This window comes from Chiloscyllium punctatum, chromosome 23, assembly GCF_047496795.1.
Source record: "Chiloscyllium punctatum isolate Juve2018m chromosome 23, sChiPun1.3, whole genome shotgun sequence".
Classification (NCBI taxonomy): Eukaryota; Metazoa; Chordata; class Chondrichthyes; order Orectolobiformes; family Hemiscylliidae; genus Chiloscyllium; species Chiloscyllium punctatum.
Genome location: NC_092761.1, coordinates 74,953,045 through 74,967,410, shown reverse-complemented (window position 1 = coordinate 74,967,410; position 14,366 = coordinate 74,953,045). Strand labels below are relative to the sequence as shown.

Genomic DNA, 14,366 nt, shown 5'->3' with positions numbered 1-14,366 from the left:
GGTTGTGTCTAGCTGGGATGTGTTTCAGTGGTCGGTGCAGACTCGATGGGCAAAATGGCCTTTTTCCTCACTGTAGGGATCCTATGTTCCTGTGAACTGGGCAAAGGCATGGCAAGTGGAGTTTGATGCAATGAAGTGTGATGTAATACAATCTTTAGAATTAATAATATGGAAAGATTACACAATCTGTAAAGGATATAAATTTGAAATATGCAGATGAGTGAAGAGAAGGTTGTTGTGATTCTGGAAGGGGATTTTCTAGATGATACATGCTATTGCCACTGTAGATCAAGGGTGGAGTTAGCGAATGTTTAAAGGTAGTGGATAATATGTCAAACATCCAGGCAAGCAGAAAGCATTCCGTCATGTTTGTAGACAGTGGGAGTCAGGAGTTGAGTTATGCCTCACAGGAATTTCCAGTTTCTGACCTGTTCTTGGAGCCACGTTAGTTACATGGCTGGTCCAATTTCTGATCAGTAGTAACCTTCCATGATGTTGGTACTGGGAAATTTGCTATTAAAGGGAAATGGTTAGATTGCCTCTTGTTGGAAATCATCAATAATATTCATTCCACACACATTCCACATCTGGGCGCAGTCCAGGTCTTGTTGCATTTGACCATGCACAGCTTACTGATGTGTCACATATGGTGCTGAATGTTGTGTAACCATCAGCAAAGATTCCAACCTCTGGAGTTTATGATAGAGGGAATGATCATTGATAAAGGAGTTGAAGTCAGCTGGCCCAATGACACTGCTGTAGGAGTTCCTCAGGGTAATGTCCTGGATTTGAGTTGTTTGACTGTCAACTGTTTTAACCAGCTTCCCTTTGTGCTAGATTGGACGGCAAACAGCAGGAATGTTCCCAATTCCCTTTGACGTCACTTTTGCTTAGATGCTGTAATGCTATGCCTGGTCAAACACTGCCTTTTGCCAAGGTTTGTCCATGTTTGGACAGGAGCTAAGTGGCATTGGCCAAATCCCAGCTAAACGTCAATGAGAAGGTTACTGCTTTATATATACTGTTAGGAAGTATTGTCAACAACATCTTCTCACAATTTGCTGATAATCAACAAGAAGGGTGGCCTGGTAATTGGCTGAGTTGTCCTGCTTTTCGTGGATGTGGGCAACTTTTCGCCATTTTGGATACATGCCAATGCTGTACCTGCATTGGTACAGTGTAATTCAAGGAGTGGCTAGTTCTGGGGCATAGCTTGCTTGTGCTATTGGTGGGATGTTACCTTTGTAGTAGCAGGTTCCTTCAGCCATCTCATATTAGGTGGAGGGAATCTCAGAAAGAGACAGAGGTGAGATCATCTGGTTGGCAATTCTGACTGACGATGACTGCAAATGTTTCTGGGCATCACTGAGGTTTCTTCAAATCACTGCTGAATATCCACCATGAATGACAAAAAAAAATGATAGTCCACCCACTTTGAATGCTCCCCAGCCCACGTAACATTATCACCATCATTATTCCAATTTTCAGTGTGGAAACCTGATCATGCCCTTACAGAATTGACAGCCTCTCAATGGAACTATTTATAGACACCATCAAGCTCTTTTAGACCACATTTACTTTTATCAAACCATATAATATTTTAAGATCCAAGTTGAAGAGTCGATATGTTTCAATTTTCGTTTTCCTTTTCCTACCATTACCTTCAACCATTCTTGCCTCATCTCAGACCAGGGCAAGCATTTTACCTCTTTCATTGACAAGATAAAAATTATCCATTTAGCTACCTTTACATCCATTCTCCTTGTGCAATAAGCCAATTAGAATCCTGACTTCTCTCCCTAACCCCCATTCTAGCTGACAATCCACAGGAGTACGCTGCTATTTGTTTGAAAACAGGGCAACGCATTCCTGTGATAGTCAAATCAGAGCTAATTAAGTCCAAATGTTGGAAAGAAAAGGGCACTGTTTGCTGGGTAGTGAATGCTATTTTAATCAATATCAACTTCCATTAGTCATGAGCACAGCCCAAGAAGCATGATTATAGAAACAAACAGACTGAATACTTTAAACTTAAGTATTTGAAAATGCACGCCAGAACAACCACAATTAATCACCCACTAATCAGACAGACAATTGCAAAAGTATTACTTTTACAGTTTACTATCACAGTTTGTAAAATTGAGATCATAGATTAATTTTTAGCTCACCGTCTTTCTTCATTAGAACATCTCTGCCTCTGTGCTTCCAAGTGATGGTCGGTGGAGGTGAACTGACAGAATCACAAATGACAACTGCATCATCACCCACTTTGAACTCCTGTGGTGAAGGGGCATTTCTGAATTCAAGTTTCTCTGTTGAAAATAAAGAGGAAGATGCAAGACACTTAGGAAGTTTTCAGTGTATTTACAATTTCATTCATACTCTTTGGATCTTGTTTCTTTCCCCTTCTTCCTCTGTCTTAGTATCGGAGGTAGGTTTTTTCACTTACAATAGCTAAATATGATGGAAGTTAAAATTTGAGGAAAAATAATCACTGCAATCTTGGATCGGCAAAGTAAAAATTTCCAGTGCCCATCAGGATAGCAGCTTTCCACTGGTTTAAATGTTAGAAGATGCAAAATATTATTTGATGCAGAGAATTTCATAGCTGTGCTCGAATTGATCCTCAGGATGAACTCCAAAGTTGTAAGAGTTTGGATAAACAAAGCCTCTTGCAACCAGCCTTTCCAAACAGTAGGAATCAATGGGGTATAAACTGGGGACTGCACATCTTAGCCAAAGTAGTGGTGGCATTACGCAATGAGAATGCATCACAGATGAGACCCACGTTGTGACATAATGACCTCAGATGAAGTGGACTGGGGCCTTGAAGATTGCTGTAGAAGACTGAGAAAAGTGATCAAGATGTTGCAACTGGGCTATCAATGTTAAGATTTTTGTTTAAAGGCACAGACCCATCCAAAATAAAACTTGTAAAAAAAAAATTACTAAATGTCTTACGGTAGATCTTAACATTAACTGTAGCCTCCGAGTCGTTCCCATCTTTTGATGTTGCCACACATTTGTAAATGCCAGCATCATCAATTCTGGCACTGTAGAGAGTCAGGCTGGAGGATATTTCATTTACTGTCGCAACAGCAATCCGTTGTTGATTTGGATCAATTTTTTGACCATTAGGCAGATACCAGGAAATGCTGCTAACATCTCCAGTCGCTAAAATAAAAAAAAGATAATGAGATACACATATTTAGCTTATGTACTCAATGCAATGCTTCAGGTAACTACGAAATGCAGATTGACAGTTTAGAAATCAAAGGTGACTTAGCATCTGTCCATTCAGGAGCTACTCATTGTACCTCTGTTGCTTGGGTTCAATTACATACACCGATTATTTTATAATTTGCCTTTTGTAAATGCTCAAATTAAAATCACAGACTAGAAATTATGATGAACTGCATGAGAAGGCATGTGCTTTACACTTTTGTATGACATTTCTCAAATATGGCATACCAGTCATCAAACTATTTGAACTGTAGTAAGGGAAATGCCTTATGAACGCACTGAAGCTTTGTTTTATTAATAACAACCAATAATCTGTTTCCATCTCTTATTTATTGATAGTGTTAAAAATATAAAATGTTAACATACTAGTAAAGATACCAGATGCCAATGTGAAAGTTATTCAATTCTCAATACTGAGAGAGAGTCACTGAAAATTACTCTTGTGAAATGCTATGATATCCTGGAATTCACCATTACACTGAATCTAACCAGACATATGCATTTACTAATCTATAACTGATACATGTTCCCTGTCTCAAACATGAGCCCACTCAATATTCGTGATTGTGGAAACGGTTTGCTGATGAAAACTGGGCAGTTAATCTTTCCTCTTCTTCAAAATGGGGATATGGAATGGAAGTTGGATGAGTGGATAGGGGAATGGAGGGAAGGTACAGATCAACCATGATCACCTTTGATAACTTCTGATTCTCCTGTCTAACGAGAATTTGTCCACTTCTATCATAAAATGTATTCAATGACCAACACCACCACCCCTATACCCGCCTCCCCACTTTCGGAGCAGAGGTTTAGCTCAGTTGGTTGGCAATTGGTTTGTAAAGTAGTATGATGCCTACAGAGTGGGTTCAGGTCCTGCACCAGCTGAAGTTACCATTACTCTCCACCTCAACCTCTCCCCTCGTTCGAGGTATGATGACCCCAGTGTCTGACTCTAATGAGAGTAGCCTTATAGTCGCTCAAATGAGCAGACAGGAGGAAGCTGGTTTGCTACCTGCATTACATTGGACAGATATAAGGTAATTGTAAGAAATTCCTCTCAGTATTTCTTCACAAGGGTAGCTATTTAACTTGGCCCATATATCTTTTAAATTGTAAGTCAGAAAGACCAAAGGTGCACACTCTATGCAAAGTGCTACTTGAGCAGATATTATATTAACAAAAATGTTTTCTTTGATCTTCTACTACTAGGCATTTGACAGTGAAGATCCTGAGTTCAATTTCGATTCTAATTCAAGTCACACCATGACTAATGTAGGCAGTATTGGTACCAGGAGTCCGAAGTACTACGAAAACTTTGAAGCAACTCGTTAAACAAAATTTGCATAACCAAGATCAGTTACGTGCATATTTGTTAGTAAACTCCAAAGGCCCAATTCTTGCTATTTATAATCAGAGTGCTCTGATAGTACTCAATTTCATGTCACTGGCCTGGAGTCTTCAGCAGTTTGAGTAAGAGCTGTTGTCAATCAATCATATATCTTTTTTGCTACATGCACTTTAATTTTAATAATATGCCAAAGATTTTGTGACAGAGCATTTGGTGCTGATAAATTAAAATTTACATAATAAAAGCAATAGGGTTAGGGCTTTACATAATAAAAGCTGAAAATGTGGACAGATACTTGGAAAAGGTGATGTCCAATTTAATATTTGTTTAGTCAACAACTACTTAACACTTGATCTAAAAACCTCCAAATGAGTGAGCAATTTCCATGATTTAAGCATTTCTTTTAACGTGCAAAAATCACAGCATTTGCATTCCAATTAACTTCCTGACATTTAATAGACTTTGTTCAATCAAATCAAGTTTACAGTTCAAATTGAGTAGTCATTTTTCTAACTACAGTTCTGCCTAATTTAATCCATCCAATGTTGAATAAACATAATTCATTGCATGCTTCTCATTTTAAAATTGTAAATTTCATTACTATATCAATAAAAAATTAAGTCAAAATCTTGCACAACCAATTTGATTGCTATTTTAGATCTAAATGATATGTTGAGCAAATATAAAGAGGTTTTTCCACTTCAGCCCATCTAACACACAGTAGGAAAGCATACCTAGAAATTTTGCAATCCAAACCCATGATCTTCTATCCATTAAGCTCAGTGACTGCAAAATCAGACAGACTTGAGACTCTGTTGACATGCATGCACCAAGAATACCAAGTAGAAAACAGATTGGTATGAAGTGGAGTAGTGGAGAAAGGAGAAAATGTCTTTGTGTTATCATTAATCAATGCTACAAAGGAAACCTCATGATTAAAATGCTGGAAATTCCTTGAGGAAGACAAATGATCTACAACACAGGAATTACGGTCTTGCCCACCCATAAAAGTGTCTGTAAATTATAGTGCCAATTGAGATATTTATACGACAGTACAGGTTGCATTTCTGTGCAGGCACTTGACAGTGTAGAATAGCTTGAGCTAGAACATCTCCTCATGCTCTGATTAAGTATTAAATACAGTGTATAACACACCATTTCTATTTTTGCCTGGGTGAAAGATAAATCATTTCAATAAATGGAATGGTGTTCAAAAACACTCCGCAGTTGCCCTGGGTTTTCTCCTCTCTCTTATTTCATTCTGATTTATGAAAATTAGATCAGCCAAGGATTTGAACATTTGGTTCAGTTCAAGTGGACAAAATCTGGACTGCAACAAATAATATTAAAACCACCGGCATAAATCCTCAATTTCTTTTTATGACCCTGGTAATGGTTTTCTTCACAGGCTTAACAGGTTGATGTTTGAGAGTAAAGATCAATCTTTCAATGGCTGTGATCCACATGGAACAATATAGTTGGATTATGTTTTAAACTAAGATATTCATGGGATCAAAATGGCATATTGGACCATTACAAAACTCAAAAGATTTGTGTACATATGAACGCAAGAGTTATGTTGTCATTCACAACTCACTCAAAAGCTAACATATAAAGTCATAGAGATGTACAGCATGGAAACAGACCCTTCGGTCCAACCCGTCCATGCCGACCAGATATCCCAACCCAATATAGTCCCACCTGCCAGCACCCGGCCCATATCACTCCAAACCCTTCCTATTCATATACCCATCCAAATGCCTCTTAAATGTTGTTATTGTACCAGCCTTCACCACATCCTCTGGCAGTTCATTCCATACATGTACCACCCTCTGCATGAAAAAGTTGCCCCTTAGGTCTCTTTTATATCTTTCCCCTCTCACCCTAAACCATAACTTATAGAGCTGAAGAGAAAGAAAAAGAAATTGAGCCTTCGTGTTCTTGCAAAAATGTAGAAAAAAAATTATTTCTTTGTTAGCTAAATGATAGATGCTTCCACTTTCAATGAGGTTACCACAGTGACATTTTGAGAGATCTCTGTATTCTGCCCCAAGTATTTTTTAAAAAATTTTATCAATGGTCTTTATACGCTATTAGATTTACTAGGTTTTTGGAACTCTTGATCTGACTTTGATTATTGTATCTTTGGTGTAAGTCAATGATTGATAACCTGAGTTTTAGCTGCTATTGTCTTTACCACTTCAGCATCACTTAAATTATTGCAAATGCTCTAGAAATCTCTGTGACTGCAAGTGTTGTCACAGATGATCTTGTGGAATTTTTCTCCTAAATCTGTCACCTTTATATTTTTAATGGTGTTGCTTTCCTGTTAAGTCAGAATCCAATAAGCTTCACTGCTGCTAATGACTATCAGAAGCAGTGTGAAAAAAATCTATGGATTCAATAAAAAGGAACTGGAGTAGACAGAAAATGATCGAGTGTAAAATGACCAGGGGAATATGTTTATGTAGGTGTGCATTGCAATAAGTGAGAACTACAGATCACAGCAAAGCATGTGTAAGCACTAAGGACTATGTGATTCAGAAGAGCAATTCTGAACAAAAAGAGCTAAGAGGGTTAGAATGCGGAGTATTACAGAATACAAAGGTTGTTCTATTAAACAGTTTAATAGTTTTTAAAGGTTGGAAAAGTTTTTTTGAGTGCAAAATGATTGTTTTCAATTGAACAGTTTAGTTCCCATTGGTTCAGTGCATCTAATGCTAAGTTGTGATGGCCTTTGGCAGGATGAGGGCGAGAAATTAATCAAGTGCCATAGTCAGTCAAACTGATGTATATGAAATGTACTGACTTGCATTAGAGCTCACTTGGCAATGATTAAAAGTGATCGAGATGTGTGACAATGAAGCGCTGCAGAAAACACTGCTGGAGTTATCAGCAAGAAGTGTTATGATGAGATTATATACTTCCCAAGTGCAAAAACTCCAATTTATTATTAGCAAATTTCCCACAGCAATGCTCTCAAAAAAAAGAGGAAAGATCTGTCCAAGTTTGAAGTGCATGAGGGAGACAAGTTCCAGCATTTTGACTCAGTGACAGCAAAGGAACAGCAATATAATTCCCAAGTCAAGATGATGTGGGGCTTGGAGGGGAACATGCACTCAATTGTTTGTTCAAGCCTGGCATCTTCCTCGCTTCCCTCACTCCTAGGGAACTTCTACCATGGACAACGTAAAGAAGATCATTCATACCGATCTGTTTAGAGGAAAGTACCGTTAATAAGTATTTATTGCATTACATCTCTTCAGTCTTGCAAGCAGATACCTCAAACAACCTTGGTTTGTCCTAAGACTGTTCTATCATTCAAAGACTCATGACTGATCCAACATTCCTCATATTCACTTTCCTGCCCTTTCCCTATAACCCTCAAATCCCCGATGGATCAAGAATATATCAAAGTCTTAAACTGGCACCCCTTTATTTTGAGACTATGTCTTCTGGTCCTAGACTCCCTCATGAGGGGAAACATTCTCTTGAATTTTATCCTGTTAAGTCCCTTAAGAATCCTACATGTTTCAAAGGGATCACCTCAATTCTTAACTTCCAGTGAGTACAATCCCAAGCTATTTAGCCTTTGCTCACAAGATAATCTCTTCATACCAGCGATCATCCGTGTGAACATTTTCTGAATTGCCTCCAATGAAGTGACATCTTTTTTCAAATAAGGGGACCAAAATTGCTCAAAGTACTCCAGGCATGGTCTCACTAACACCTTGTACAGTTACACTTCAATTCCTTTGAAATAAAGACCAAACTTCCACCAGCCTTTTGGATTATCACTGTCTTCTAATTTTCTATGTTTTGTGTGCAAATACCAAGTCCCTTTATGTCGCAGCTTTCTGCAGTTTTTCTCTATTTAAGTAATATTCTGTTTCTTCCAAAGTGAACAACTTTACATTTTCCCACATTAACCTCCACTGGGCAACTTTTTGACCACTTACTTAATCTATCAATACCTCTTTGTAAACTGTTTGTATCCCTCTCTCAACCCGCCTTTCCACTTATTTTTATGCTGCCTGCAAAGTTGGCTACAGTACATTCACTTCCTTCCTCCAAGTCATTGACACATACTCAAACAGTTGCAGTCCCAGTACTGATTCCTGCAGAAAGTCACTGGTCATGGGTGGTCAACCTGAAAAAGGGCCCCTTATTGTCACTCGCTGTTTTTTTCTCCATAAGCCAATTCTCTACACATGCCAATATACTACCTGCAACACCATGGGGTCGTATCTTATGACTTGACGTTTTATGAGCTACTTTGTCAAACACCATGTCCAAATACACCATGTCAACTGGCTCTCCCCTATCCATTCTAGTTAAGACTTCTTCAAATAGCACTAATAAATTAGTCAAGCATGATTGTCCTTTCATGAAGCTATGCTGACTCTGCTTCATTAGCAAAAATCCTGGAATTCCCTCCCTGAAGGCATCAGAGGTCAACCTACAGCTCATGGGCTGCAGTGGTTCAAGGCAGCAGCTCACCACCACCTTTCTATGGGCAACTACAGACAGGAAATAAAAATGCTGGCCAGTCAGTGGTGCCCAAATCCCACCACCGTATATAAAAATATTTTGATTTTTCAAATGTTCTGCTATCATTACCTTAATAGTTGACTCCAATATTTTTCCAATAGTAGATGTCTTACAACTAGACACTTCTTGCCTCTCTCTGTTTTTGAACAGTGCTTTTACATTAGTAGTTTTTGAATCCTCTGGCATTTCTACAAACTCCAATAACTTTTTGGAAAATTCCAAACAATGCATCCACTATCTCTGTAAGTATCTCTTGCAGGAACTTCGGATGCAATGCATTAGGGTGAGGGGACTTATTAGTCTTTAGCCCCATTAGTTTGTCTAATACTACTTCTCTAGTGATAGTGACGGTATTTCATTCCTCCCTGCAGTCTTTAGCATTAATAGAATATTGGGAATATATATGCATATCGATGGACTGTGAAAGATTGAGAGATATGGAAAGATTGGACAATTTCTGTCATCATGTAGTTTCTTGTAGATTAAGACAACAGTTTCGTGTATGCTGTGGTCTATCTTCTGTCTACAGAAATTCAAGTAGCTTTAAAGAAAAAAAAACAAGCAAAGCATTTAGGGAAGTAGGATAGCGTTTAAAGCCTTCCATGTTTCCGAAAAGCTGATGAGGACTCTGCCTTGGTGATTGCTTGGCAACAATTTCTGGATTTTGTGTTCTGTTTTCACAGACCGAAGTTGTCAGTAAGGAAGGAAACCCCAGGAACCCCAAGTCTCTCAATAAAAACTGAAAGAACTGTGGATGCTGTAAATCAGAAATATAAAGAGAGATTGCTGGAAAAGCTCAGCAGGTCTAGCAGCATCTGTGGAAAGAAATCAAAGGTTTATTTTTAGACGTTTCATCACCACACTGGGTGACATCTTCAGTGAGACTCTGGATGAAGCACTGCTGATATTTCCTGCTTTCTATTTATATGTTTGGGGTTCTTTGGGTTGATGTCATTTCCTGTGGTGATGTAATTTCCTGTTCTTTTTCTCAGGGGGTGGTAAATGGGGTCCAAGTCAATGTATTTGTTGATAGAGTTCCAGTTGGAATGACATGCTTCTAGGAATTCTCATGCATGTCTCTGTTTGGCTTGTCCTAGGATAGATGGAGACTTCGACTGGGAGAACACATCCATCCAAGGACAAGCCAAACAGAGACACTCATGAGAATTCCTAGAAGTATGGCATTCCAACCGGAACTCTATCAACAAACACATTGACTTGGACCCCATTTACCACCCCTCTGAGAAAAACAGAAAATGACATCACCATATGAAATGACATCACCACGGGAAATGACATCACCGACCCAAAATCCCGAACATATAAATAGAAAACAGGAAATATCTGCAGTGCTTTGTCCACAGGCTCACTGAAGATGTTACCTAGTATGGTGACGAAATGTCTGAAAATGAACCTCTCAGCTCAGTGAGTAAGCCTACAACCAGAACCTCAACTTGAGCTACAAATCTTCTCAAAACTCGCTGAGAGAAACCAAAATTAACATTTTGGGTCCAGTGACCCTTCCTCAGGTCAATTAACTTCCATCCACTGTTTTCAGATTCTTCACCAACGGGAGTGTTTTCCTTTTGACATTTGTTTGTTTTTTAAAACATCATATTTGCAGAGATTTTGTCTTTTGTGTTGTGTTTGTCTATGCTTAGGATTAAGGTATACAGTTCTAATTTCAGATTATCATTTAAATGTTAACCAGTGTTTGCAACTATTTTAAGAATTAGTCTTTAAGATTTAAGAATTAGCAAGAAACAGATTATTTTGAATTAATTATAAGTAACCTGGTGCAATTCACCTTTACTTGGGATATCAGTATTAAAAGGGAATTAACAGGTAACGTGTGGAATCGTGTCAATACCTTTCTACTATGATTAGTGAAACAGGGGGCTCAATCATTCGTACATTTCCTGCGATAACTATTCTTGTAAGAATAAACAGGGATCAGTACTTGAGGTATGGCAAGGTTATTGGATGAGAGTTAAGGGTGTGAACAGAGCTGAAAATGTGTTGCTGGAAAAGCGCAGCAGGTCAGGCAGTGTCCAAGGAGCAGGAGAATCGACGTTTCGGGCATGAGCCCTTCTTCAGGGCTCCTGTGGTGATGCGGTTCATGCCCGAAACGTCGAATCTCCTGCTCCTTGGATGCTGCCTGACCTGCTGCGCTTTTCCAGCAACACATTTTCAGCTCTGATCTCCAGCGTCTGCAGTCCTCGCTTTCTCCCTTAAGGGTGTGAACAGCAAATCTCAGAGAAACATCAGGAATCAGTTCTTTTGAAAGAGAAATCAAGCAGTACACCAGATTGCCAGGATGAGTGGTTGGAACCTTGACGATGATTCATTTAGGAAACATTTAGACACCACTGCAGAAGAGAGTAAAGTTAGTAATCTGGAAGGATAACATCAATTTGGTTGAATGACTTCCTTCACTTTATTTTGTAAGCACAAGATAAATTCAGTACGTGTCACTGCAGCAAGCCAGAAGGGCTGCCCAGGACTATAATCAATATCCCTATCCTGGAACTACATGGAGCTGGCTGTTTATGATTTTACTATTGTCCATCAATCACAGCAAGTACACGTTGATGAATAAGTGCTGATAAACTGTGCCCTGATATTGTAGACAGTTCTTGGCATTCAGTTAAATTCACTGAGGAAGAACGTCTACTGTGCAGTACATGCACACATTCTTTTGAAGAAGTTGAATGTATAGTGCACAGAGGATACTCTAGTGAGCCAAATACTCTTAGATTTGCTCAGAAAACAATCTGCAATACATGCATAATGAACTAGTAGCATCAAACAAAAAAAGAGTGGGTGGTTTACTCACTGAGGTAAAGTAAAACAGATCTCACTTTGCAGTGTTTGAGTTGAGCACCTTATTATTTAGGAGAATGCTGGATCATCTGTTATATTCAATTTTGCGACTGTAGAAACATTGGTGCAGTTGTAATAATCTTTGTTATTGTGTGCTATGCATTTATAAAATTTGTTTTACTGACCTTATTCTTTGACATGTCACAACTTACCAGTGCATAGAAAAAATTTGGAATCTCCCACACTGACCTCTCCTTGGGATGGCATGATATCAACTTGCAGTGCGGCTGAAAGAGGAGATACAAACGTTAGACAAATAACCAAACACAGACTCCCAGTGTGAACAACATGCACACAATTAACAATTACATGATAACACAGATCGATGCCATCAGGTGTACCACTGTGACTGCGAGACAAAAGGCTCGACAAATGCTGTAATGTAATAAAGTTCACCATATTCCTATTGGGGCTGCTCTCTCTCTCTTACTTGAAAGAGAAACACAACAGGTCGTAGTTTAACAGAGGGTCACCATTGTCTCAGGCAAGGGGAGAGGTTGAGAATGAGACTCCTGCGTGGTAAACTCAGCCAGTGCAAGCAGCAGCAGTGTAGCATATGAAAAGTCATCACTTTGATAAGTAAACAGATTAGGTTAGATTAGAGGAAACCAGAGCACCCGGAGGAAATCCATGCAGACATGGGAAGAATGTGCAAACTCCACACAGACAGTCGCCTGAGGCAGGAATTGGATCCGGGTCTCTGGCGCTGTGAGGCAGCAGTGCTAATCACTGAGCCACCGCACCACCCCGATACTCTCAGCTTGTGTATTTCTGCACATAAAACCTGCTTGTCTTTCGAGGGCTATAATATTTACACAGCTCTTCACTGATTTGTACGTCATTCAAGCTTATGACATACATGGAACACAGGATCAACAAACCCATTCATTTAAGAAGTTCAATTTTGTTCCATGAGTGTGACTCCACTGGTTTCTGAAGACCAGATATATTGCACAATTGAAATCAAAACTATTTCTTTCTACCGTAATTTGAAGACCTGCATCATGCTAGACACGATGTAATGATGTTCTTCAGGAGAGACCTTTTCCTCCAACTTATTACATATTGACCCTGAATTTCAGTCAGTTTCTTCTGATCTACCAATGATCTCTTAAAGACTGGCAACAAAATCTGGGAAAAAAAACATTTCTGAGACTTCAGTCTCCTGCTAGGAATTTGCCTAAATTCCAGATGATATATGCCACATTCCACATATTTTTGTCAAGTCGAGAAGATACCTTGGGAATTTGTTCACGATCCTCTATAGTTATGTTCTACTAAAAGAGCACAAGAGTAGCAAAAAGTGACCACACAGTACTGATTCCATCACTTTCTCCTGGATGTATCATCACTGTGAGCAGATAAAAAAGAACTAACAGGGTAGAGAAATAAAATTGGCAGAAACATTATTTCTACAGCATAATTCTGCCATATTACTACATTCAGCAAATGACCTATCATATTATGTTTTAATACTCTGGTGCTTAACTTTTATGCTATCGATATAAGCTTCACATAAATGTGATTTAAGAACTTTATTTCAAATGCCATTTTTTTTAAAAAAAGTTTGCTTCTTTTCATTCAGTGTTATTTCTTTCGAGGAAGAAATGGTTTTGATATTGAGGAGGTAATATGATCAAACTAATGATCTACTTACTGTTGAAGCAACCATACATTTTAAGACAACTCAGGCAAAATGATGCAGAGAACATCCATTACACAGCAAGTGGTGGGCTGCTAAGCATTTTTTGCTCCTGTTTAAAACATTCTGAAATTTTTTTTCAACTGTATTATTTTTAAAAATCATTACATTTTCTCTCATGCTGCATATCAGAGACAGGAGCTTGGCTAAAGCAACATCGGTCAATGCAATGCAGGTGAATCCAACAATGAAACATATAGTTCAGATGCATGCATTTAAATACCAATCAGTCTGCATGAGCTGACTGAAGGGGTATGGCTCCTTTCAATGACATACAAATTGCCATTTCCTTTTATTTCATCGCCCTGGCTATTTAGCCGAGTCATCATGGATCGGTAAATGCCTTGACTTCTAAGATAGAGCTCAAAGAAAGTATATTGAAGGAGTGTTTGTACTCCATTGCGTAAAATAACTTTTCTATGCTATTGGTTGCTGTGACGACTGTAAATTTGACCTGTGAAATGAAAAGACTCTGTCTTTGATCTTCGGCAACTTTTCTCAGCCGAGTACTGTAATTACACAGAAAAGGGTAAGATAGCAATTAGGAAACAACGGTCCCTTCTGATCACAAATCCGACATGGACAAATAATTCATTTTAATTTCAGGTCATTACAGTGCTTCAACCATCAGGATGCTTC

The 14,366-nt window shown here is 38.7% G+C and overlaps 1 protein-coding gene across 18 annotated transcripts in view; it reads right to left on the bottom strand.

Moving 5' to 3' along the window:
- The window catches only part of ncam1a (neural cell adhesion molecule 1a), a 497,275-nt gene that overhangs the window by 183,484 nt on the left and 299,425 nt on the right, over positions 1-14,366 (bottom strand). For all 18 annotated transcript variants that reach the window (XM_072593194.1, XM_072593195.1, XM_072593196.1 and 15 more), the window contains exons 2-4: positions 12,178-12,252; positions 2,962-3,174; positions 2,169-2,312 (exon numbers count right to left, since the gene is read on the bottom strand). In XM_072593194.1, coding sequence (XP_072449295.1) covers positions 2,169-2,312; positions 2,962-3,174; positions 12,178-12,252 — 432 coding nt within the window. The remainder of the gene's footprint in view (positions 1-2,168; positions 2,313-2,961; positions 3,175-12,177; positions 12,253-14,366) is intronic.